At 36.0% G+C, this 26,936-nt stretch overlaps 1 protein-coding gene across 3 annotated transcripts in view; it reads left to right on the forward strand.

Moving 5' to 3' along the window:
* The window catches only part of SPPL2A (signal peptide peptidase like 2A), a 68,072-nt gene extending 41,645 nt beyond the window's left edge, over nucleotides 1-26,427 (forward strand). For 2 of the 3 annotated variants that reach the window (XM_043985695.1, XM_043985697.1), the window contains exons 9-16: nucleotides 1,642-1,723; nucleotides 2,228-2,302; nucleotides 7,473-7,529; nucleotides 7,749-7,802; nucleotides 8,219-8,321; nucleotides 10,071-10,145; nucleotides 12,774-12,934; nucleotides 22,125-26,427. In XM_043985695.1, coding sequence (XP_043841630.1) covers nucleotides 1,642-1,723; nucleotides 2,228-2,302; nucleotides 7,473-7,529; nucleotides 7,749-7,802; nucleotides 8,219-8,321; nucleotides 10,071-10,145; nucleotides 12,774-12,934; nucleotides 22,125-22,196 — 679 coding nt within the window. In that variant the 3' untranslated portion in view covers nucleotides 22,197-26,427. The remainder of the gene's footprint in view (nucleotides 1-1,641; nucleotides 1,724-2,227; nucleotides 2,303-7,472; nucleotides 7,530-7,748; nucleotides 7,803-8,218; nucleotides 8,322-10,070; nucleotides 10,146-12,773; nucleotides 12,935-22,124) is intronic. The other variant, XM_043985696.1, reaches the window with a different exon arrangement.
* The last annotated feature ends 509 nt before the right edge of the window (nucleotides 26,428-26,936 follow it).

Genomic DNA, 26,936 nt, shown 5'->3' on the forward strand with positions numbered 1-26,936 from the left:
GTTTTAAACAAATTTAGACTTATTACAACTTTTGCTCATCGTACTGACCAATATTCTAATATATCATTGCTTTAGTACATATAGAAAATATTGGTTTCTTTTTTTTTGAACAAAGGAAATAGTAAACAATAATTAAATCATAAATTTAGAGTTAAAAGAGACCTTAGAAATCATTGAATCCAACCCACTCTTTTTACAGATGAGGTAACTGAAGTCCAGAGAGTTTAAATGACTCCAGCATCATACAGCTAATGTCTAAATCAAGATCTGAACCCATGTTTTCCAGATTCTAAGTCCAGTGCTCTACTATACCATGCTTACCTCAGTAGTCACATCAACAGGGATTTTTTAAGTCCTAGGCCCTTTACCTTTTTCTTTCTTGGAAGTTTCATACATTCCCCTGGCTTCATTTAACAGCTCCATGAAAATGACTTTCCAATATTCTGACCCTTTTGAGTTTATTTCCAGTTGCCTGCTAGATATCTCTTTATCTATGACCTTTCTGGTACCTTAAGTTTAACATGGCCAAAGTGAATTCATTTCCACTAGAAAACCTACCCATTCCTCTTTATTTATATTGATGGTACCAGCCTCCTTCCAGTCACTTTTGAGAAACCTTTGAGTCATCCTTGACCTGTTTTAGTCATTTATTACCCATGTACAGTCATTTATAAAGTCCTTTTCATTTAAATTCCACAATTTCATACTATTTCCTTCCTTTCGAACCTAACTGCAATCAGTCTAGGTCAGGAATTCATTATCATCTTTACATGGTATAATTGTAAATACCTTCTTGAATAGTCTTCCTGCTACTAGTTTCTCTTGTTTTCAACATAACCTTCATATGGCTGCCAGAGTAATTTTCAAATCATGTTACTTCTCAACTCCAAACCCTTCACTAATTTCCCATTAAAGTCCCTTATAGTAGCATATGACTCTTTCTACAATTTGGCTCCAACCTACTATTCTAACCTTATCACACTTTACTTCCCTTCACAATCTCTACATCCCAGTCAAACCAGAATACACACCATCCCCTATTCTCTCCTTACCTTCTCCCATCTCTATAACTTTTCACATGCCTAGACTGTACTTTCCTCACCTAATCTCCTAAATGCTGAGATACATCCATTCTCTCAAGATCTAACTCAAGTACATTCTTCTTCATGAAGCCTTTCCCACATCTGTCTTCCATTCCCCTTGAAAGAGAACCTTCGTGGACAGAGCACCAGCCCTGGAGTCAGGAGTACCTGAGTTCAAATCCAGCCTCAGACCCTTGACACTTACTAGCTGTGTGACCCTGGGCAAGTCACTTAAACCCAATTGCCTCACAAAAAAAAAAAAGAAAGAAAGAAAGAAAGAGGACCTTCTCCAATTTCTCCTATTATAATTTATATATATATATATATATATATATATATATATATATATATGCCTTATTTCTCCTTTTAAATTATAAATTTCCTGAGGACTTTAGTCTAGTTTTTAGTTTATCTTTTTCTCCCAACTATTTTATCTGTAGTAGTAGGTACTTACTGTTTACTGTATTGACTTTGTTGGGCATATTATTCATTGTGATCTCTTTATGGGGATCCATTTAAAAATAACTTTCAATAAAAAAAAATTAATGTCTTATTTCAGATGGGCCTGGATTTTGCAAGATCTCTTGGGAATGGCTTTCTGTCTGAATCTGATTAAAACACTGAAATTACCCAACTTCAAGGTAGAGTATATTGTTGCCCTGTCCAACATACACTAGTTATGTGCATGAATAATAAGAACAAATATTTATAAAGTGTGTTATGGTTACAGTACTTTGTGTAATATCTTACTTGACCTTTACAGCAACCCTGTGAAGTAGGTAATATAAAGTACATACATCTTCCCCACTTTACATTTGTGGACACTGAGGCACACAACTAAGTTGAATGAAGGTCTTATAGCTCCCAGTCCACTACTCTTCCTACCATATCATGCTGCCTGTTAAACAATAACATACTTCATTGCCTTATAGAGAATGGAGAAATTTAACAAAGGACTTTGCTTTGAATCAGTGATATCCAAAGAAATGAAAATGGTAGAAAGAATCTTTTTTGCCTTACAGGACAGAATTAAAAATAACAATCCCATGAGGGTTGGTTAGTGGTGGTTTTTTTAAATAGGTATACAGATGTGTGAATGTCTCAAAATACTATCAACTCTTTCTTAATTTTTTTTTCTTTAACAGGCATGTGTAATACTTCTAGTCCTCCTTCTCATCTATGATGTATTTTTTGTTTTCATAACACCATTCATCACAAAGGTATGTTAATATTTTTGAAAGTTATATATAACATTCTGAGAAATAAGATATTTGTTCATTCTATTATATTGTTCATACTTGGTGATTTTGCCATGAATTTGAAATCTGTATACCCTTGTGAATCCCTACCCCACCCCCCAATTATGAAATATTTTGAGAATTCTTATTGTTGAAGTTAAAACAATTTGATGGAGGGTATAAGTGTACATTCTGTGGATTCTTAGTGAAAAAATTGTTTCTAGTTTGAGATACTCATAGGGATGGTGCTGAATTTCCCCCTCCCCCTTTATTCTTTCATCCCACATTCTTCAACTTAATCATTATTATCTGATGATTTCTACTTTGTCTACTCTTCATTCATCCTTTCTTGAAACTCTTGAGTTTCTAAGAGTCATGCGTTTTTCCTTTCCTAGCTCATTTTTTTTTTGATCTTTCCATACCAAGTCCAATTTTCTAAGCCCACCTCACCCCACCAGTTATTTCCTTCTTTCTTTTCCAGTGATCTTTAATTTATAATGAAAGTCTGAATATAGTATAATCTTAGGGATATTCCCTAATAGTGATGAATTATAAAGAAAGTTCTCTTCCAAATAATTTTGCATTGAAAAATTATATTTTGAGCTTATCATCAGCCCATAGTATTTTACTAGCATCTTTCACTTTTTATAAATTTCTCAGTCATATATGAATGGAAAAAAAATAACACTCTTATATAGAATTATATGGTTGGGGGCAGCTAGGTGGCGCCGTGGATAAAACACTGGCCTTGGATTCAGGAGGACCTGAGTTCAAATCCAGCCTCAGACACTTGACACTAGCTGTGTGACCCTGGGCAAGTCACTTAACCCTCACTGCTCTGCCCAAAAAAAAAAAAAAAGAATTATATGGTTCATGAAATACATATAGTATCTCATTTCATCTTTAAGTAGCTCTATGAATTAATCAGTGACAATATGACTAAAAATGAAGTAACTTGACTAGAGTCTCGATAGCTGAGGATCGCTTGGCCTACATAAGCAAAAAATTAGTGCTATGACTTGTAATTTAGATATTTTTATTAAAATTCTTATCTTCTAACACATACTATAAGCCCCAACAAATCTTTTCAGGCTAAGGGCTTACATCACCTTGCATGCATTTATAAGAAGCAGCAAACCCATTACAATAAATACCATTATTGTGACAGATGCCAAATAACAAAGCTATTTTAATACCTGGCAAATAGTGACCTATAGTAATAGTGCATTACTGAATCTTCATAACACAATACAGTTAACGAATACTTTCTCTAGTCTCTATCCACATGATATTACTTTATAAGAGAGTATCTTATGTTTCATCATTTGTTAATTCAAGAATATAAATAGATAGATATAAATATAAATATGGGAAAATATACAAAAAAGAGCTGAGCTGGAGCTGAACTCCTTACAGTTATTATATTCTGCTTTATATCAATAAGCAATTATCCTTCAGGTACCATCACTTCTCTTTATCTGAGTCATACCAACCATTTCTGTGAGAAATATCACCCCTACCACATACCAAATCAAAGCAGAAGCACACAGAGAAAAATTAAAGATCCACAACCTCTAATGTTCTTTTCTTAGGGACTTGGAGGTTTGGAAACTCATAATCATATGCCCTGAGGAGGAAAGCCATCTATATGACTATTCCCTCTTCCTTCAACTATGTATAAAGAAATTCTCACTTTCTTGTCCCATTCTTAGCCCCAGGAGACTAGAAATGTTTACTAGCAATACATTCATTATGACAAAATTGCAAGGCAACATACAAAAATGAATGCTATTAAAGTTTTCTGTTAGGATTAAATTTACACTCTTAGGCTATTGAAGTCACCTCATTACATAGCCATTCATTTAATCTCAGATCATTTCATTCCTAACTTTTCCATTTTTGCTGTTATGCTTAGAAGGTTTGAACCTTGGAAGTGCTACATCATGGCCATGAGCCTAATAGGTTAATAGCAGGTAGGCAAGTAGGTATAGAAGTAGGAATATAAGATTGCATGTATTTAGAGCATGTGAAAGTGTTCATGAACTTAAGTTTGGGGTGTCAAGAATTCATTAGCAAATGAATCACAGTCAATTCTCCATTAAATGGAAATTCAATCATGATGTGGAAATATGGTTTAAGAAATAGCCTTACCATCTATTTATTTTGTCACCTCCTTTAATTTAATGACATAATAGTTGATCAACAAGCTCTTATTAAACACTTACTATCTGTCAGGCACTGCACTGTCATAAGGATATAAAGAAAGGCAAACACAGTTTTTACCCTCAAGGAACTCACCTTCTGATGGATGAGGAAACACATAAATAACTAGGTGCATGTAAGATTATATAAGAAATTATATGGAAGGTCATCTCAAAGGAAAATCTAGGAAAGGTTTCCTATAAAAGATGAGATTTGGGAGGGGCAGCTAAGTGGCACAGTGGATAAAGCACCAGCCCTGGATTCAGGAGGACCTGAGTTCAAATCTGGCCTCAGACACTTGACACTTACTAGCTGTGTGACCCTGGGCAAGTCACTTAACCCCCATTGCCCCACAAAAACAAAAAACAAAAAAAAAGGTGAGACTTGAGTTGGGTCTTGACAGAAGCTAGCAAAATTAAAAGGTGAAGATGTGAAGAGCATTCCAGGCATAGGGGAGAGCCATTGCAGAGGTAGGCAGTTGGAAGATGGAATATCATGTGCACATGGATATAGCCTACTGTAACTAGATGGTAGAGTATGTGGAGGGGAGTGAGATATAAGATTGGAAGGGTAAGACTCCAAGTTGTAAATGACTTTATATTTAAACCTGGAGGTAATAGAGAAACTACTAGAGCTTTTGAGAACTGGTAAGTAACACAGTCAGACCTACACTTTGGAAAAATGACTTTGGCAGCTGAATGAAGATGAATTGGAGTGGGGAGAGTGCTGAGATCAGGAGACCAAATAGGAAGCTATTACAGTCATATGGGAGAGACATATTATAGAAACCAAAGTGGTAGTATCTACTAAAAAACCTTTAGCAATGGAGTTATTTATGTGGAACTATGCATATAGCAGATTAGTGTGGAAGTCATTATAACTGGATGGAATGAGATGGGTGGATTGAAGAGAATGAAGGTAAGAAGACCTGTTAGGAAGTTCTAGTCCAGGCAAGTAGTATATACTGTTATCCTTATGCTAGGGTGGTAGCAGTAAAAATAGAGAGGAAGGGGACAGATACCAGAGATGATGTTTAAGTAGAATAGACACAAAGTGTTAACTGATTAAATATGAGAGGTAAAGTTGATAGAAGAATCAAAGATTATACAAAGTTTCAGATATAGGAGAAAGTACACTGTGGTGCCCTTGACAGACATAGTGAATAATAACTAGGAGCAGGTTTCTAAAAGAAAATAAACTCAATTTTAACAGACTGTTTCTGAGGTACTAGTGAAACTTTTAAGTTGAGAAGTCTTGTAGGAGTTGGAAATTATTGGATTTGGGATCTGAACCTTAGAAATCATATGGTCTAGCTCCTTCATTTTTACATCTGCAGAAACAGGCCCAGAAATGTGAATCGACTTACCCAGTAACTTGTATAAATGACTACATAAGTAATACCTAGCAGAGGCAAGATTCAAAATAAGGAAAGGAGGAGAGAATAGGTGATAATACAAAGGACTTTTGATGGAGGAGTTTGGGATGTCCTTAGTTTCTTTTTGTTTTAGTAAGTTTTTTACTGATATTTTGTTTTACGTCATCATAGTATGCCATGTATTATTCTTCCTCACTCTTACAGAGAGCTATCACATGTGACAAATAATATTTTTTCGGAGAGGAAAAAAAGTCCTTAGCTATCTTACAGAAGTAAGCTAAACTGTGTTCTTACTTTGGAAAGTCAGGGCCATGGTCACTACAGCTGATAATTTCATTGCTCCTGCCTTTAAAAAAGACAGTTCATTACCTCTCATGCCCAGGAAGCAAGGTTAAGGAGGAGCCTTTAGTCTGTCATAACATTTCTTTTAAAACCATCAGTGTTGTTTTTAATACCTGCTTACCTTCATAACCTATTTTGCTTTGAGATGATAGAACTTTTTGTTTTGTTTTGTTTTGTGGGGCAGTGGGGATTAAGTGACTTGCCCAGGGTCACACAGCTAGTAAGTGTCAAGTGTCTGAGGCCAGATTTGAACTATTTGAACTCAGGTACTCCTGAATCCAGGGCCAGTGCTTTATCCATGACACCAACTAGCCACCCCGAGATGATAGAACTTTGAGATCTGTGTCCCACAATATCCTCAGTTCAGTGACTGAGGAATATTTACCATCTCCATGCCGAGTTCTACCTCCAGAAACCATTTATACAAAAGTTTATTTTGCTCTTCTCCCCTTACACCTTGTACTCCCCTTTGATAGAAGCTTTGAGCAAAAAAAGTGGGGGAGAGACTGCCAATTCCAGCATGGAGTGTGGAAAGGGAACAGGATTGAAGATGAGCAGCTTTCAAGGGCAGAAGGTTTACAGACCTTTCCAGCTCCTTTTGGGCTGCTTCTTCATTCAGGCAATATTAATGACTGTCTGTTATGTGTAGCATGCAGTATTAAATGTTTAAAAAGTCATTTGATTGTAGTGTAATAGTTTCATTATTATACAATAAGTGTTGTGACTTTTCAGAGAACTATATACATACATACCCAAATAAAAGTATAAATGTGAAGTCTGTTAGCTGACTATGAAAGATTTGTAATTATCGTTGTTCATTATTCATGCAAATAATGAAGAATTGACTGTGACTATCAGAATTATATGTTAGTACAGAACAGTACTTTGGTTTACTGTGTTACATCGTTTGCATTTTATTATCTGTCAGTCCTTGTTTTATCAACACCATTGTAAGAAGAGCAAGTGTGTTAGGTATTTTGTGTGTATGTGTATATGTGTGTGTGTGTGTGTGTTAAATGACTACATTCTGTTTGGTTCTCCATGAATATTGAAATGAGAAAGGGCATTTTGCAGCTTATTTTGAAACATCTTTTGCTGATTATTCATTCAGCAAATATTAACCAGATAGTTGCTTTGTGCTGAGCACCGTGCTAAGTGCTCAAATTGTTCTTGAATAGTTGCAAATTGTTAAATCATTTAGAGGGCACAACTTTGTTCTTTTCCATTGAATAGAATGGGGAAAGTATCATGATCGAAGTTGCAGCTGGACCTTTTGGAAGCAGTGAAAAGGTAGGAATATGTTACACAGAAATGCATATTCATAATGAGTGTGTGTGCACAATCAATTTTGCTGCATTTCCATGATGTCTGCAATTAATAATTTTGTCTTCTCATTTAATTCAATGAGCATGTAGTGCATATTAAGGTATAATTTTTTTCTTACAAAATATAGCCACTTTTTAGTCATTTAAAATTATTAAATACCTATTGACTTGGGTTTCATCCTAGAATGGTGGAAACTTGGTGGAAGCCACTGCTCAGCCCTCAGCTCCCCATGAGAAAGTAAGGATTGTATTTTAGATATGTTCACTGGACTCTAAATCACACCCTCTGAGACAAGATTCTTCTTTGGGGGAAAAACAGATGGCCAAAATAAAGTCGAACTGTTGTTTCAAGACTTGAGTCATTCTGTTGGTCATTGAAGATAGACAGTGGGGCTATTGGATCGATAGGATTAATGCTATGTGTGTGTTGGGTTTCATTTTTCTAAAACTACATAATCTGCTTCTTTTAAGCTTTGTAAATCATGTGTGTACATGTGTGTATGTGTGTGTGTTCAATGTGTGTCCTCTGATTTCAAATTTTTTTTAATGTCAATTAAAATGGGTAAAACAATAGTTCTAATGTTGGTACATTGCTTTTTAAATGCAACATTTAAAGATTCAGATGAGGCTTAATGTCAGCATTTCCTCCTACAGTTGCCAGTCGTTATCAAAGTACCAAGGCTAATATATTTCTCAGCAATGAGTGCATGTCTAGCACCCGTTTCAATATTGGGTTTTGGAGACATTATTGTTCCAGGTGAGCAGTTGTCTATAATAATTGTTTTAATTTGCATTTAACGTGGGTGTTTAACTCATTTTTTCATATTCCCCTTGAATTTTAGTAAGTTACATTGTAACTACAGGTTTATAGAGAAGATATTGTTCCCAAAGTTGCTGATAAAACAAATTATATTTTTTAATTTCAATTTTAAAGAGTAATATGACTTAGAATAGTTTAGTAGAGTTGGAAGGACCAAGGCAGGATAATAAGAGGTATGCTTGGAGAGGTAGTTGTGTGATTGGAGCATTGAAGTAGGCTCCACTTAAGATATTAGCTAATTATCCTCTCTCTTTCTCACTATTCCTATAATCCTCCCTGACTCTTCTGATTTTTTTTTGGGGGGGGGGGGATCCTGCCTGACTCTTGAAGAACAATGCTTTCAGATACATAGGGGATACATAGTATTAGAGCAACAAATCATATTTCCCGAGAGGTAGAGCCCATGTTTGATCATGGGCAATCTATGCATCACTTATGCCTGTGAGGGAAGCTAGGCCCTTAGAAGGTTCTAGCTCCATTGTAATCCCCTTTAGCTAAAAAAGAAAAGTCTAATCAATACTCTCAGCATGGCCAGAGGGAGAGAGAAGATGGTGGTACTCCTTTATGGAAGCTGACACAGTATAGTCCTGTTTAACATAGCTCTTAGTGTGTATGGTCTCCTGGCAATTCCCTTTTTACAGAACTGAAAAAGTAGGAAACCATTTCTGTGGGATGCATCATCTTAAGGCAACTTAAAATTCCAAAAATAACTAGTTTGATAAAACTTTATAGCTTAACTTTAAAATTTAATTTCCTATTTTTAAAAAGATGAAATGTTAGGGGCAGCTAGGTGGCGCAGTGGATAAAGCACCAGCCCTGGATTCAGGAGGACCTGAGTTCAAATCTGGCCTCAGACACTTGACACTTAACCAGCTGTGTGACCCTGGGCAAGTCACTTAACCCCATTGCCCTGCCAATAAAAAAAGATGAAATGTTGTTATTTTTGAATGTGTAGAAATGTGATCAAACAATTGAAAGAATAGAAAAAAAACAAACTATAGTAAACCTTGCTCTTTCACTAAATAGGGACCAAAACCAATTAAATTAAAAAATAATAAAAGTGAACTTTTTCTTCTATGAATTCAGGCAACAGAAGGAAATTGTTTTGACTAAGTAAAATAGCAATTATATTTCAGGACTACCACTGATGTATGTGATATGTACATTAGCTAGCTGTGCATTACAGTCAGTTCTGAGAATTCTTCATAGACTGAATCTTATTATAAATGACCCTTTTAATAAAAAAGTAAAAAGAAACTGGTTATTTCTGTACATCTATAAGTTAGATTTGTTATTTCACTGACCTTTGAGTTTTAGAATTAAAACTTGAAGCTTTCTTGTACTATTATGAAAACAGGCCTTTTTTATCATATAATCCAGCATGAGGATGAGATATGATCCTTCTCTAATGAAATTAGCCATATTCACCATTAATATAATAGAAATTAAAATATTCTAAATTCCCAAAAGGATGATAATGTTCTAGAAGGTCAGTGGAGAGAGGACCCCACTTAAGATTATCTTAGGGTTAGTGGTTTCAAGTTTTGTTAAATTAATATGGCCTCTTTTATTCCAGAGAGTTCAAGGTTCCTTACTGCCACTATAATATTGAAATGCATACATAATTTAACTAATTGTTAAAGGTGGTTTTTTTCTTTAAGAAATTAATTTTGTTGGGCTTTTTAGGTCTCCTGGTTGCTTACTGCAGAAGATTCGATATTCATGTCGGTTCTTCTATCTACTTTGTTTCCTGCGTAATTGGTAAGTTAATTTATTTCCTTTTTTGATCCATAATTGTGTAGGCAAATAGAAGACAAGTCTGGGAATTTAGGTGCTAAGACAGACACATAGATTATAGTTCTCACTGTGCTCATAACTAGTTGGGTGAATATAAGAAAGTCATTTAATTATTCTTCAACCTATTCATCTGCCAAAGAGAGATTACAATATCTGCTTTACTTTATGTAATTCCCAAGATTTTTGAAAGGAGAAAATTAGACTGAAAAAGATTAATGAATATAAAGCAAAAAATTAGATTTCAGAAAGATAATCTGGTATAGTGTCCAGAGAGCTAGTTTTGCAGGCAGGAAGATTTTTAAGTCCTGCCTCTTACAAAGAGATTGACTGTGTGACCCCAGGAAAATCACTTCACTCACTTCTCAGTGCCTCAGGCAACTTCCTAAGGTTATTAATTGGTAGAGCAGGTACAGTTCTTCTTTGCTAATTGGCAATTCTTTTTGCCAAAGAAACCACAGGTTGCCTTGAGTCTACTGCCCACTCTACCCCCATCCCCCAAAATAGATTTGAAAGCAAAAGGAGATTCATATCAATGTCAAGTATAATGACTCATTTATCAGGACTTCACTTATCTTGAAACAGCAATTACCCAGTACACATGCAGCAACCAGGAAGGACCCATAGAGGCTTCTGAACAACCATTCAAGATAAAATAAAGTACATACCCTTTTATTCATAGGAAGGCCCTGCTATCCCTTATGACCTTTTGGTTCACTTTAGATAGTTATAACTCACTCCATAGCAAATCAATACAAGCAAACACACTTATAGAAAAGGTGATAGTCTAACAGTAAGAAAGATGGGGAAAGCTTTTTTTTTTTTTAAGGCAATTAAAGTGGAAAGCATCAAACCAAAGAATTTTTAAAATATAGGCTAGAGTCAAGCAGCTCCGCATCTCTCAGTAACCAAAGGTATCATATACTGTAGCATTTTATAAGGCATTCTGATATAGCGGAAGAAGCAGTGGATTGGGGAGCTATTTGACCTTGGGCAAATGATTTAACTCCTCTGGGTCTCAGTTTCTTCCTCTGTAAAATTATGGGATTGGCCTACAGTGATTTCCAGTGTTTGTTCCAGCTCTAACATTCTGTGACTGTATGTTCAGAATGGTTACTTTGGATCATCCAAAAAAGGCTAACTATTTCTCAATATATTTTTCTCTTTTTAAGGAATCAGCAAAGTCTGTAGTACTTTTTAACTCTCCAGAGTGGTTGAAACAAAGTATTGCCACTCAGTGGAATAATTACATTTTAGTTGTTTGGACTGTGGAACAATTCCTTCTCTGATGATACCAGATAACTGAAGCATTACTGTTACTATTTTTATTACTGAAGAATAATTAAATTAATAATACACACATTTTCTAGTCAGTTTCTTAACTTTTAAGAGATTGTGGGGTTAGCTTTCAAAAAGCATTGGGGGGGCAGCTAGGTGGTGCAGTGGATAGAGCACCAGCACTGGAGTCAGGAGGACCCGAGTTCAAATCAGGCCTCAGACACTTAACACTTACTAGCTGTGTGACCCTGGGCAAGTCACTTAACCTCCATTGCCTCACCCCCCCCCCCAAAAAAAAAGCATTGGGAGGGGAGGAGGAAGGGGAGAGGTGGACTAGGGAGAGGTGACTCACATGAAGGGAACAGGAAAAAAACTTATGGAGGGGAGGGGAAGAGGGGAAAGGAGTGGGGGAGTGAGTGAACCTTGCTGTCATTGGAATTGGCTCAAAGAGGGAATAGTGTGTGTACTCAAATGGGTATAGTAATATATATTTGCCCTGAGGGAAAGTGGGAGGGGAGGTTCATGGTGGGTGGGGGGAGAGAAGAGGGGAAGGAGGGAAGGGTGAAATGTACTGTATACAGAATAATAGCAATAGTGTAAAATGATCTGCTGGGAAGCACGTGATTATTTTCAGCAAGGCAATGATCCAATATAACCCTGAAGGACTTATGAAAATTGCAATCCATCTACAGATAAAGAACTGATGGTATCTGAAAACAGATTGAAACACATTTTTTTCTTTGACAATTCCTTAATCTGACATTTTGTTTTTTAACTGTTTTCTCTCACAACCTAGCTAATGTGGAGATGTTTTTCATGACTACTCATGTATAACTTATATTGAATTGCTTGAGTTCTTGGAGGTGGGGGGTGGGAAGGGAGGGAGGAAGAGAAGTTGGAACACAAAGTTTTAAAAAATTGATGTCAGGGGGCAGCTAGGTGGCGCAATGGATAAAGCACCGGCCCTGGATTCAGGAGTACCTGAATTCAAATCCGGCCTCAGACACTTGACACTTAGTAGCTGTGTGACCCTGGACAAGTCAGTTAACCCCCATTGCCCTGCAAATAAATAAATAAATTTTTAAAAGAATTGATGTCAAAATTTATTTTTACATATATTTTAGAAAATAAAAATCTAAACAGAAAATAAAACACAAAAAAAAAGCATTGAGTAGGACAATCTTAAAACTGTATATAGAAGCCAGTTTGCTGGGGTCTTCGGGATGTTTAAATACAAAGTCTCTAGTAGTTTTTAAAATACCAGCACATGTGCCTGTGAATGTTAATGACTAATATGTAGCATTCTTCCTCTTGCAGCCTATGCTGTGGGCATGGTACTCACTTTTATAGTTCTGATGCTGATGAAGCACGGGCAGCCGGCTCTTCTCTACTTAGTACCTTGCACACTCATCACTGTTGTGATTGTTGCTTGGAGGCGGAAGGAAGTGAAGAAGATCTGGAACGGCACTAGCTACCAGGTATGTACTTAGGTTTTTGTGTTGATACTTTGACTCACCTTTATGACTAGTTAGCTTGATTGACTGGTCACTGTCTCGTAGCCTGCTTTGTTGTGTCATGAAGACATTCTAGAAACAGGATGAATCTTCCTGTGGCTGCCCACCTGCCACATTGTCAGTTTCTGGCAGCTTCTTATCTGTATCTGAAGTCAAAAGCACAAATAGTAGAAGAGCCTTTGAAAAACCCTACCTATGAAAAGAAGAAGATAAAAATTAGGAGGACCACTTCAGAAAACAAAAGTCACTTCAAGTTCCTAAAAATCTCTCCAGACATACAAAAAGCATGATTCATGGAAAATGTAACTTTACTTTAAAATCAACTTTTAACCTCCATAAGTAGCCAAATCATTAATTTTCTATGACTAAATAACCAGTTGCTCCTAAGCTCCTCAAAGTGCTTATAAAAACGTTTCAGGGTGAAAGACAATATGGCAGAGTAAATAAGAAGCCAAATCTTGGAGGATGGAAGACCTGGATTTAACTCCTGTCTTTTATGTAGATAATGACATTTGGGCAAATCACTTCATTTCTCTGCCCTAGGCATCTCTCTAAAACTTTGATTTGCCAAGCAGGTAGAGGCCAAGTTTAAAAAGAAAAGGTTTCCTTACTAGAAATGTCTTACAGTAATGAAATCATAAGTTTGGGGGGAAAGAGAGAGCGAGGCAGTGATGACAAATTTAAATGTGTTAGCTAGCTTGTCAATTCCTAGGGTAGAGAAAATTTTCATTATCATAACTTGTTTATGTTGGGTGTTGGGCTGTCTCTTCATTGAAACTAAATTCCTCCCAAGTTCACTGAAGCTAAGTCCTTCCCCTTTCTCCCTCCCCTGACTCACCCACACAGTGTTTACAAGTGTGCTGGGACTGAAAATAGTTGGGAAACTCTAGATAGAAGTACTTTGCTACTGAGGTCAAAGTCATGGCTTTGGTCCATGTTATGATGAGTATATTCCAAGTTCAGTTAGCTACACTGTCAGCCAGTCAACAAATATCTATTAAGCACCTACTCTGTGCCATATACTGTGTTAAGTGTTGGGGATACAAATGTGGGGGGGGAGGGGAGGAAGAAACGTAATTCCTGCCCTCAAAGAGCTTACAATCTAATGGGAAGACAAAACACAAAGGAAGGTTGAAAAGCAAAAGAAGGGGGAGAGAGAAAAAGTGACCTGGCATGAGGGCATGATGAAAAAGTAAGAGTCCCAGAGAAGTAGTAGTTAAGAAATGAGGAAATGTTCTGACTCTTCTTTTTTTCACACAGCTAGTGTCAAGTGTCTGAGGCTGGATTTGCACTCAGGTCCTCCTGAATCCAGGGCCAGTGCCCTATCCACTGCACCACCTAGCTGACCCTCCAACTCTTCTTAAATAGAGAATTAATTATACAGAATCCTTTGGCCTTGTCATATCTATGGTATCAATATTTACAATATCCATTATGAATAATTAGGAAAATTCCCATTACTTCATGCTCATGTCTTCATGTTTAATCCCTTTATTGAGATCTCCATGGAGCTTCAGATAAGGCATTGTTTCCAAATGCCTCAGTGGGGTTAAGACCACCTAGTTGAAAGTCTAAATTATTGAATAAAATGTTTTATAACTTTTAAATGTTAAAACCTATCTTCTCCTGGCATTGATTTACTTCAGTATCCTAGAATCACCTTTCATAAATTTTATGCATTAATCAGAATCTTCGCATTTAAAAATGTAGTGCACAGTGAAGAAACAACTTGCTCCAATAATGCTATAAAAGATTACTGTCATGTTTTTGGCTGCTCAAATTCTTTTCAAAGTATAATCACTTTGAAGAAGACCAATTTAACAAGGACAATTAATATATTGTTGACTTAAAAATAAGCCTTAAAAGAGTTGAATCACGTCTTAGGACTTCCTGGATGTCTTAAAAAATAAAATAATAAATAAAATAAGTCATACTATTATACAGTGAAAATGATGAATAACAAATAGATAGCCCAAATATTGCACTGGGCTCTACTAAGTTCTGCCTAAAAAAGCTTCTGTGTTGGGTTGATGTTCTTTGTGAACTGTAATCAAATCATCAATATCATTACTTCTGGAAGAGATTTGTCATTATTGCTATATAGCTCCATTCACTGGATTCGCCAAAAGGAGAAAATACTCTTGGCTACCATTCTCTTTTTGTATTGTCTCCCTCTAGTAGCCCCAGCCTAATTCAAGCTAGTCTGGTGCTTGGAATAACGTGACATTCTCAAAGACACTCAACTACCTAACACTTAATAAAAGGAAGTGACCTTAACCTTGGCATAGAAAAGACACTCAGCAAGGACACAAGCATTGATTCACAGAAATGCAACTTCTATGTCTCTCTGTGCTGGCCCCCAACCTGCCCAACTTTATGTGTGGGGTGACTTTTGTTCTTAGGCCACCAGGAAGTTATATCACTGTCAAGAGCCTTTGTCCCCTGAGTCAATTAAATCTCAAGGAAAGTTTCTGTATGGAAAGGCAAAACTAATCTAGTCTGAGGGGCATATAATACTCCTGTCACCACCACTGCCTCCCCACCACCCAACCTGGTGGCAAATGTTTTTAGAGAATCTTCCATCACTTAAATGGTTTTAGAACCATTACTAGACAGCCCTCATTTCAGGAATACTAGAAGCCTACCATAGGCAGCACTGGAAGAAGAGCTTAGTGAAGATAAAAGAAAAACAGGGAGAAAAAGGAAACAAATAATGTAATGATCCCATGAAGGAGTGACTGACTACAGAAGTGAATGAAGACCAGAAATGCCAAGTTTCGTCTTTCCCCCATACCTAAGAAGGACCAAGTCCCAGATCTTAACAATCTAGTCCATGTGGTGGGTGATACCAAATCTTTGCAGTTCACAGTGGGAGTCCCAGTGGAAAGCGGTGATGATGAACAGGAGCAACACCAGGAACATCAAGGCCACAGCACAGATGATGACACTTCTGGCACAGTCATTGATCTTCATCTTGGGTCAGGGTCATCTCTACAAAGGTAGCTAAGAGGTCATGCATGCTGCCTGTCCCAGTGCCAGGGTGTGACGAGTAAAAGCTAATATGTGTGTCCTTACCTGCCCCCCAGTGTGGGGGGGGAAACTAGCTAAGATTTACTTATAAATTAGAAACTTCAGCAACAGTGTTTGGGCCTTAAGCATTTATTAAAGTGTATTAGAAGTTAATAAAGATAGAACAGATGGAGTTCAGAAAGATAGCCAAAGCCTAGCCACCCTAGGGTTCAGAATGGACTCCTCATTCCCATAGCCACCAGCCCATGGTTCCAGAAGGAAAGAGGCCAGAGCTAGGGAGCCAGCCTCCCTTCCTACTTCTTGTCTCCCACCCCGGAAGGGACCATCCTTTAAGCTGATTGGTTGAGGATCGTCTTGTGTTGATGTCATAGTCCACAGCCTCTGAGAACAACATCCCACTCAGGGTTGGCCAGTTGTGGTCTCGATTTAATCAACCTTAAGTAGGTTCTCAGTCAGTCTCTGTCAGTCTCACCCAATTCAATCAATTCCAAATCAATCTTCAGGTGGGGCTCCTGGGCATCTGCCAAATCCCATTATTTTCTCACAAGGATCAATATTGAGATTCATCCTGTACCACTTCCTATGCCATGTTTTTCAATCCACCAGCCAGGAATTGCCCTTCCTGAGCATATGGGGAATACTAAATATGTGTACCTATCAAGGCCTCTTCTCCCCTCTTGTGAAGGACTCAAGGAAACAATTTTAATACTACATCTCCCAACAATGCTACACTTTGGTTCTCTAAGAGCCACCTTTAAAAAGGAATTGACCAGTGACCAATGATTACAGTATTGGCAGTAATATGGGAGAGCCCAGTCAGTTCCAGATTACAGTAAGAAAAGGACATCACATGGCCTTCCTTTGCTGTGACACAAACCAGTGCCCACTCCCTTGGTGCCCATACCGTTGCCCACTTGGCTTCTGACACTATCTACTCCATTACTCTCAGAGGACCTAGCTCTGCTCACCCCACATACCAAGGTTTAGTGCTGTGTCCTGTGCCAGACTAAGTGCCACTGAAAATACTGCCACTGCTGGGGTCTAAGGGCTGCCTCTCTATAGCAGAGCCAAGTGCTGCCATGGGAGCTGCCACTACCAAAGCCTGAGCTTTACTCAGCTTTGCCCAGCCAAACACTGCTGAAGAGTGATCATGCTTTCCCTTTCTATGTTCTGACATGTACTAGGAATCACTCTGCAGGAACCCCATACCCATCCCTAGCTGGCAGTCCCAGAGAAAAAGAAAGTTATGGTTCACAGGAGCAAGAATGGAAGCAGTCTCTTCTTTTACTCTTTTTAAACTGATATGGTACACCCTGTGCTTAGCAAATCAGCTTTTGTACATGTGGCACATTTGTCCACATCCTCAGTTCCAGAAAGATCTCTAGGCTCCTAGAGAAGATCAAGCAGTATCTTCTCACGTGTCTCCTGCAGTGCCTTTAACCAGAGAATATCAATAAAGTTCTCCAAGTGCAATGTAAAAATCCTAATGTATTCCTTCAGTACAGTTCTTAAATAATTTTAGCATTCCATTCTTTAGGAAAGGCAGAGACTTATCACAGCTGGTGAGCCTGGAGATCACTATTTACACCCAAATACAAAAATTATACAAATTCATCAAATGATAGTTTATAGCATTATTTGTGCATGGTTCTTAGAGACACATTCACATCTGTCTCTAATTGCTAAACACCCACAGGCAATTCATTCCCCCTCATTCTCACTCTCATTGATTCATTTATTCCTTTGGGGCAATGGGGTTGTTCCATAATATGCACCCCATACCACCCTAAATAAGCAAGAAGACCACCCAGGGCTTGCCCTTCTCTGCATCACCTTTTTCTCACTTCAACAAAGCCATTCCAATCCAACCCTGTCAAAGCTGCCAGTTATAGGCCAGAACTTCTTCTCATCCTTCAGGTTCAGAACAAAATGAGAAATTCATAGACCATCTAACAATTAATAAATGGAAGTTTAATTAGCCACAGCATTGAAAGGACATTCAGTAAGGAACCAACATTGATTCACTTGGGTGCAGCTTCCTTGCTTCCTTGTTGTCTGTCTCGTGGACTTCACTCACCAGGTGATACCACTGGTCCAACCCTGTCTCAAGGATGGTCTCAGTGCCTTGTAAGGAAAAACTTATCTCTCCTACATGGTAGATGATGCTCCTCCCTACTTCTATTAATGTGTAAGTTACATGAAGGGAGGGACTGCCTGTCTTTTGAATTTGTATCCCCCAAGACTTATCACAGTGCCTGGAATATAGTAAACACTTGATAATTTTTTTTCATTTATTCGTTTATTTGAAAAATTAATGGAAGGACTTGACAAGATGAAAAAGAGTAGAAGATTGTCATCTGAGCCAGTGGAGGAAGTGATATTATTAATGCATCAAAGTGTCATTATTCTATTAAGTCATGTTGAAAAGGAACAGTTTATAGCAAGGCTTGCTTTTACTTTCTAAATAATTTCCTTAATTAAGTGTCATATTTATCTGCTAAGTCATAAGACATAGCTCTGCTTGGAAGGGAGGTAGGTAGAAGCAGCCACATTTGGACTACACTTCTGCTGAGACTGCATTTGTTTATTTATGTGGAAGCCATGAATCAGGATCCCAGTGTTTTAGAAGTTTAATGAAAATTATTAATGAATTTTGGAACTAAGACCTACTCTTAATTATCAACATATCTAATTCAGTCAGTAATACTATACAAGTATAAGAATATACAGATTCAATATACTTTTAGCATCAATAGAGCAAGTAAATAAGAGGAGCATTGTACCAAATCCATCAAAAGGAGATGAACAGAGAGAGAGAGAGGAATAGTGACCAAAAGTTTTATTAGTAACTCACTATGACTATTGTAAATGTTTATGTCATAGACACAAAATAGGCAAGTTTTGTTTGAAGTGTGATTGATAACCTGAGCATCCAGTACAGTCCCCCATAAATTGTCTTTTTTTTAAACAAACTATTATACAAAATTATCTTTTTTTTTTTAACCTGCCTAATACTCTACACTACGGTAAGCCCTTTCTAATAGTTTGGGAAATAGACACAAGTCTGAGTTAGTGAAAACTAATTTATAAAACTTTTTTTTTAATATAAGATGTATACCTTTCAAGAATTGTAGATACCATTTAGACCTAAATCTGACTCAAAGCAGAGATCCTATTTTATCTGCTTTATTGAATTAATGATTCAGTTACAGTTATCAAAAATGATTCCTATAGTTCTTAAAGGGAGATAATTTAAAATGTAACTCAAAAAGAAATAGGAAATAATAAATGTAAATGCCTTTCAGTCACCTAAAATTCTCTCCTGGAAACATGGATCAGACCCAGAATCTTTTGACCTCATCCTCTTCCCCTATTTTAAAATAAAAAGATTTTGAAGGGAAGTTAGAGGAATAAATATATTTTATTTTCTATGTATTACAATTATCAATATGCTAAAGAACTTATTCATAATTTGTGAAGAAGCTGAATGACCCTGCAGACATTTCTGGCATTTTTGAATGAATAGAGGAACTGTCTTGAAAGGAATGTCCTCTCATTTGGGTGAAAATGTTCTTGCGTCATAGATTAACATTTGCCAGTAGGTCATAGTTGGCTAGTATCAGGTTTAAGTCCATACTTCATCAGAGATAATGGAAAAAATGTTCCAGGTTTGCTAAGAGAAAGGGATTTCCAACTTGAATCAAATATATTCATTGTCATTTGAATTCTTAAACTCACCTTTGCAATTCTTTTTTTTAACTACTCCCAATTTAAGGTGGCAGTGGTAATTTGTCCAGTACTATGTGATATTAATGACTTTACACAAACCAGCAGTATGTTTCTGCCATCTCAGTCATCTTCATTTCGCCCCATTTTCATTATACCATTCTGCTGCACAAAAAGGCAAAGTAGCCTCTCATTGTCTTTCATATCAGCTCCAAAATCCTTATTCTGCATTCACAGCCTACAGAGGTTTCATGGTTAGAAAGAATCTTAAGGGGGCAGCTAGGTGGCACAGCGGATAAAGCACTGACCCTGGATTCAGGAGGACCTGAGTTCAAGTCCAGCCTCAGACACTTGACACTAGATGTGTGACCCTGGGCAAGTCACTTAACCCCCATTGCCCCAGAAAAAAAAATACAAAAAAAAAAAAAGAAAGAATCTTAAAAAAATCAATTGCCTTGGGGGACAAGCTAGGTGGTGCAGTGGATAAAGCACTGGCTCTGGATTCAGAAGGACCTGAGTTCAAATCCGGCCTCAGACCCTTGAAACTTACTAGCTGTGTGACCCTGGGCAAGTCACTTAACCCCCATTGCCCCAGAAAAAAAAATACAAAAAAAAAAAAAGAAAGAATCTTAAAAAAATCAATTGCCTTGGGGGACAAGCTAGGTGGTGCAGTGGATAAAGCACTGGCTCTGGATTCAGAAGGACCTGAGTTCAAATCCGGCCTCAGACCCTTGAAACTTACTAGCTGTATGACCCTGGGCAAGTCACTTAACCCCAATTGCCTCACCAAAAAAAAAAAAAAAGGGACTAGGGGCAGCCAGGTGGCACAGCAGATAAAGCATCGGCCTTGGATTCGGGAGGATCTGAATTCAAATTTGGCCTCAGACACTTGATACTTACTAGTCATGTGACCCTGGGCAAGTCACTTAACCTTCATTGCCCTGCAAAAAAATAAAAATAAAAAATAAGAGATTTATTCTTTAGTCTTACTTCTCCAACCTATCATCTTTTCTATACAGAAGTAGTAAATTACTACATCAAGAAATCAGTCTCAGGGGCAGCTAGGTGGCGCAGTGGATAGAGTACTGGCCCTGGATTCAGGAGGACCTGAGTTCAAATCTAGCCTCAGACACTTGGCACTTACTAGCTGTGTGACCCTGGACAAGTCACTTAATCCCCATTGTTCCAGGAAAAAAAAGACAAAAGAAAACACACACACAAAAATAAATCAGACTCATTGAAGCATTCTTAACTTGGAAAAAGCAATTATGTGTTCTATATGTACATGAGCTTCCATGGAATAATATGCTTCTAAGTATAAAACAATTCTTTTTGGGTTTTATTTATTTGATTTGACTCAATCTTTGGTTCTAACATAATATATAATATAATGGTATATTTTCCTTTGAAAAAAACAGTGCTTTGATATACTTAGAGCTATAAAGGATTTTAGAGAATAATTTTGTTTTTGTAGTAAAAATGTCCAATTCTGAAACACTGGGCCAAAAAAATCTCGATTTTTGTCATTTTTATCTGAATGGGAAATAACTTTATAGCTGGCTAGCATCCCACAATCCATCCAGTTTGGCTCTGCTAAATGTCACAAGTACTTCTATTATTTTTAGAAGTCACAAGCTGAAGCTAACAAGTGATAATGTAAAAGCACTCAGAACAGCCATTTAAATCTTGTATCAGCACCTTTCCAGTTTTATCATTTTACTGAATATTTAATGGCCCAATTTTTGAGAAGGCTCCATTTATAAATAGGATAGCTATCTGTAAATGGCCAAATCAGCTTTTCAAATTCAGAGAAAAACTCCAATTTGAACTAGCCTATTCACAAATATTTTTTGCATTCCTTCTGTATATGTTGTCTTTAATTTCCTTGTCTTTTTGAAGATGTGATAGCTGAAGAAAAATATTTGTTTCCACTTGTAATAAGACATTCAGGCTTATTAAATGTTTAGCATTTGTATTTGAATCTGAATTTTGTTTCTTTTTATTGAAAAGATTTTAAAGGGATAGGAGATGCATTGAGAATATTTGTTTCTTTAAACTCATCTGAAAACTCATTTTCTTTTAGAAGGTAAGGTTATGGGGGCTGGGGTCATATTTTGAAAGAAGTGCCTGGTGAATCCAAAGGGAAAGAGAAGGGTCGCTACTCAGTAAATATTCTCCAAGTTCTACACTCCATCTACCATGTCCATACCTTTGTATATAGGATGTTCTTCACATCTAGAATGTATTCTTTCCTTATTTCCACCTCTTAGTAAAAGAGATGCCTTCCAGTCCTGAGGGTTCATTTAATGTCCTCCTAGGAACTAGGGGCTTTCTATGTCAGCTTATTGAAAAATTGGAAAATGTTGAAATTTTAAAATGTTTTTCTTTTGTGTTTTAGATGATGGAAAACTTGGACTATGGAGCTAATGAAGAAAATGTGACAACCAATCAACAAACTGTTGGACAGTAATATTAGGTGAACCTGCAATAATCTGTTATATAAATTTTTCTACAAATAGACAAGTTTGATTTTTTTAAATATGAATTTTGAATGGGAAATTTGAAAGAATCTTCAATAATTTGTAATGCTTGCATATGTATTTTTTATAAGCTGGTACAAAGTACAGCATAAATAATTAAAATGTATTTTAAGAGCCAAAATGTTAGTTGTGCCTTCACATTAAATAAAAGCATATGGTCTGTGCAATTTTCAAATGCATTGTATGCAGAATATTTTTTATCTGAAAGCATATCTTGCCCCTGGGCCTCTGGTTAAATACTTTTCTTCTGGCTTGAATTTGGTTTCATGACTAGTGACAAATTGCTATTTTTGTCACAGTGAGCCTTTGAACAGATTGTACTATTAAAGAATCATACAGATATCTTACTAGTTCTTAAATATATGTAGAAATAACTAAAATATAAAAGAAAGCAATTCTCTATTTTTAAAAAAACTAATAACTGACCCTCTCAAGTAAGCAGGGCATAGAATATTAGAGTTTAGGGAATATGCACAAAATGTTATTTTTTTATGTAATGTAGTACAAGTAAAACAACTTTTAAATTGGGAGTCAAGTTAAGAATTTAATATTATATATCTTGTTAAAACAAACCTTTTTTCCTGGAGCAGATGAAAAAACAGATGACTGAAATTTTAGTCACTAACACCAAAAATTAAATCTGTTTTTAAATAGCTTACCATGTCTTGATATGTGGTAGCTTTCATTTTTTCACTAACATTATATTTGGCTTCGGTGGTTGTAATCATGTGGTAGCAAATGGTAGCCTGATAATATACAAAGTGTGATGTGGTGGAAAGAACACAAAATTGTCTAGAGCCTCGGTTTTAGTCCCTTTAGCCACATTAACTTCTCTGCCTATGTTTCTTCACCTGCGAAAGTATTAGATTAGATGAATTCTGAAGTCCCTTCTTGCTCTAATATTCTATGATTTACAGCTCATTGAATTGGAAATCTGGCAATTAGTCAAAAACAAATCCAGTTCTCCTGGAGGTCAGTGAGTCAAAAATCACCTTTATACCTTTTTTTCCCTTTTGCTCTTCCTATGAATTCCTAAACAAAGAGTGATTGTGCAACTGCCAAGATAGTACAGTTCAGCAAATAATTTACAAAATATATATGATATGTGGCTATGATCTTCTGTTTTTAAGGACAAAGCATAACTTACTGAAAGTCATAGCTAATTTTTCTCTTTTTCAAAAATTAGACATAAGACAGACAAAATTTGGACCATAAGAGAATTTGGTTCTTTGGTTTAATGTTTAACTTTGCATAAGCAAATTACTAATAAAAGGGGAAAAAGTGATTAAGCATAGCTTATTAAAACAATTCCCTTTGGGCCATCTTATTTTTGCTTAGTGTATTTTATGATCAGGACCCTTAAGAATCTTCTAATCTTGTCCCCTTCTGTTTGAAAATGAAGAAACTAAAGTCCAGAGAGCTTGTGAGCCAAGTTAATGCTTGTTAGTGGTTTACCTGGGACCAAAACCTAGGTTTTTGTAGGTTCTTACTGAATGAATGCCTTGGCTTCCTAAAACAGTTTCTTATTAAGAATCCAGCTTATTTGGCAGACTCTAATAGTGAAAGAGAAAATAAGATTAAATTGTTTTAAAAGCTTCATCTATATTTTGATTGTATAATGTCAATAAATTTTTTCATCTAATTGATTCTTTTGCAAAAGGGCTATTTCATATAAACCCTGACAGGTAAAGCCTTAAAAACATGATAGGTGATTATCATTTTCTGCTTTATTACATCAACCAGGGTTGCTTGTAATTTTGTCTGTTGCATATGCCTTAAAATAAAAATTCTCTTTTGTATAATTGAAATAATTATTTATAACAGTTTTAATGTAATAATCTTTTTGCTTCTTCAGATATTTTCCAGTTTGAAAATGTGAGCCCTCTGATACCATTTCCTTTCTTTCTAAGCATTGCGTTATTGCTGCTTTCAATGGCAAAACTTACTTTTAGTTAAAACTATCAAATGAACTCAGAAATAGGAAATGATTTTTAACTTTCATCATGAGCAATGTGTTCTTAAAAAGTTAGATTGGTCAGTGCAAGAACTCAAATATAACATAACTAACAAGTTAACCAAAATAATGTGCAATTATTAAAGGAGGTAAAAATTCAAGTGATGTTTTAACTTTATAACTTCATGGAGTACTGTACAAAATTATCTAATCAACAAAAGCAAAGTCCAAAATTATCTCAAATGACTAAAAATTAGAGGAAGACAGGATTTAGTATTAGAAGTTTATACATTTTCTTTTTTTCCCCTTATTAGTTTCAGGAAAAACAAAGTTTCCTTTTTGAGTTTATCTTATAAAACAATAAACTTGTATTGTCATTAACACTAACAGAAAAAAATATATCTAGTATGAAATATATAAAACTACTTCAATTGTTGAGCATTCCTTCTATATGGGGTATGTAAATGCATGTTTATATACATATAATTTTTATTTATTTAGATTCAGATACTACTAAAGTGTAAGGATGTTGAGGTTGGGGAAAGGATCTCAACATTCCCCTCCATTTGAGTTTTCCTAAAATCAAATTACAGAATATGCACTTGAGAATCTTTTTAACTTCTTGATTCTCTTTTTTCCATCTTGCATAATAACTTGCCTTTTAAATTATTTCTTAGAGGGTGAATTCTATGTTGTTTTTTTTTCCGTGAGAATTTGGACCTATCTGTTGGAATAAATTTTCTATTGGCCCATGCACATAGATGACAATGGGGAGTGGGCATGTTTAAAGAGAAAATAACAAAGCATTGCACACTCTTTCCACTCACAGTGCAGGGCACACAACAGGTGCTTGGTAGATGTTCATTGAATTTAATTCTGATTTCTGCATTAGAAAAAAATTTTTTTAGTATTTCTGAATATTAAACATTTGAATACATGTTTATATATGCTTAGTTAGTGAAACTTCTATCCTGATCTTAGCCAATGAGATTTCTTCTAAAAAAATGCTTTTCATTCTAAAAGAAGACATTGGAATAGGAGTTTTTTCTAGTTTTCATGGATACTGACTGTGATAATATGACCTGGGACAAGTCTATACTGCACAAACACAACTTTTGACCAATTTTAGGTCAAATTCAATCAGCTTTGTTATTTTTGTCTCCATAATGCCAAATCAAGCTTGCAAATTTAATGTTCACCTCTTTCATTTTGTAGGTGCTTGGTCCTCTGACTATTTATGTAAAATTACTGTCCTTTTTACCAAATAGAAAAACGATAAAATAAAAATGCATAACAGTATCTTCCACTTATATACTTCTTTATAGTTTTCAAAGTGCTTTCCTCAAAACAACCTACCTTGTAAAATAGGTAGATGTTATATACAAAATCACTTTGAGTTTCTCAAACAAAGTGAAGATACCTGAATTGAATTGCTAAACTTTTTGTAATTTATACATTTAGAAGCTACAAACTATTACTTCAGTAAACATTGTTCTCCACTGCTGAGCTTTCAAGCCATGAAAAATATCCAAGGGAGATCCTTATAATATTTCCATAATTTAGGATAAAGGTTTTTGCTTCTGTGGAAAAACTGAGTTTGAAAAAAGACATTTAGAAAAAGAGTTTTCATCCAACCCTTGGAAGCTAATCATTGTTAGCTGTGCAGAAGGAACATCTGAGGTAAATAACAAAAAATGGTAGGAAATGTAACAATGCATCATTTCTCTACTTGGAAGGCCACTAAACCACTCGTAAGTAGCTACATTTTTACAGGGGTAGATGTTTGTTAGTTATCTACTAACCCGAAGACAAATCAATTTATTAGCTTTATGTTCTGCTTACTCTATCAGTTTATTGTGTAAAGTGGCCCAAAATATCATTCAGCTCAAAGTAGAAAAATACTTATTTGTAAAATAACAGTGTTTTTTAATTAATATCAAATGATTGCATTTTCATTGCCTAAATGATTCATTTAATGTGACTTTTTTTAGTAATTTAATGGAATATTTATAATTTGCATTTCAGTGTTTATATTAACTTAAAACTTAACACTACTAGCTTTCTTCTGGCAGAAACATTTTAAAGTAAATCTGAAGCTTTTTCATTTAGGATAATTATGCATTATGCTTTGAACTACCATTATGATATGTAGATACTGATAGGCTAAAACAATATTTTAACTGTATTTAATGAACCCTTGATAATAAATGCATTTTCTTTTTTAAAAAGTAATTGTGGCTGTTTTATAGTTTGAATTATGAAAAAATTTGCAACTTTGAAACCTGTTAGAGTGGTCTGCTTTCACATAATCATCAGTTAAAGGAGAACCTTTAGCAGCCATTTAATTCAACCCATACATAAAAAATATATCAATCTACACTATAATACCCGACAAGTAGTCATCCAGCCTGTGTTTGCAGAGCTCTAAGAAAGAGGAAGGTCCAGGCAGCTCATTCTGGTTTTGGACAGATCCAGTTCTCAGCAGGTTTGAAAGTTTTCCCTGACATCAAACCTAAATTTTCCTCTGCAACTTGCACCCCTTATTCCTGGTTTTGTTCCTTTGGACCAAATACAATAAATCTAATCCCTCCTCCTCTTGATAGCACTTCAGATACCTAAAGATAATTATCAATTCCCATTTGAGTCTTGTCTTCTCCAGGCTTAACATCATCTATTTGTTCAACTGATTGTCATAGAACATGGACTCAAGGCCCTA

This window comes from Dromiciops gliroides, chromosome 2, assembly GCF_019393635.1.
Source record: "Dromiciops gliroides isolate mDroGli1 chromosome 2, mDroGli1.pri, whole genome shotgun sequence".
Classification (NCBI taxonomy): Eukaryota; Metazoa; Chordata; class Mammalia; order Microbiotheria; family Microbiotheriidae; genus Dromiciops; species Dromiciops gliroides.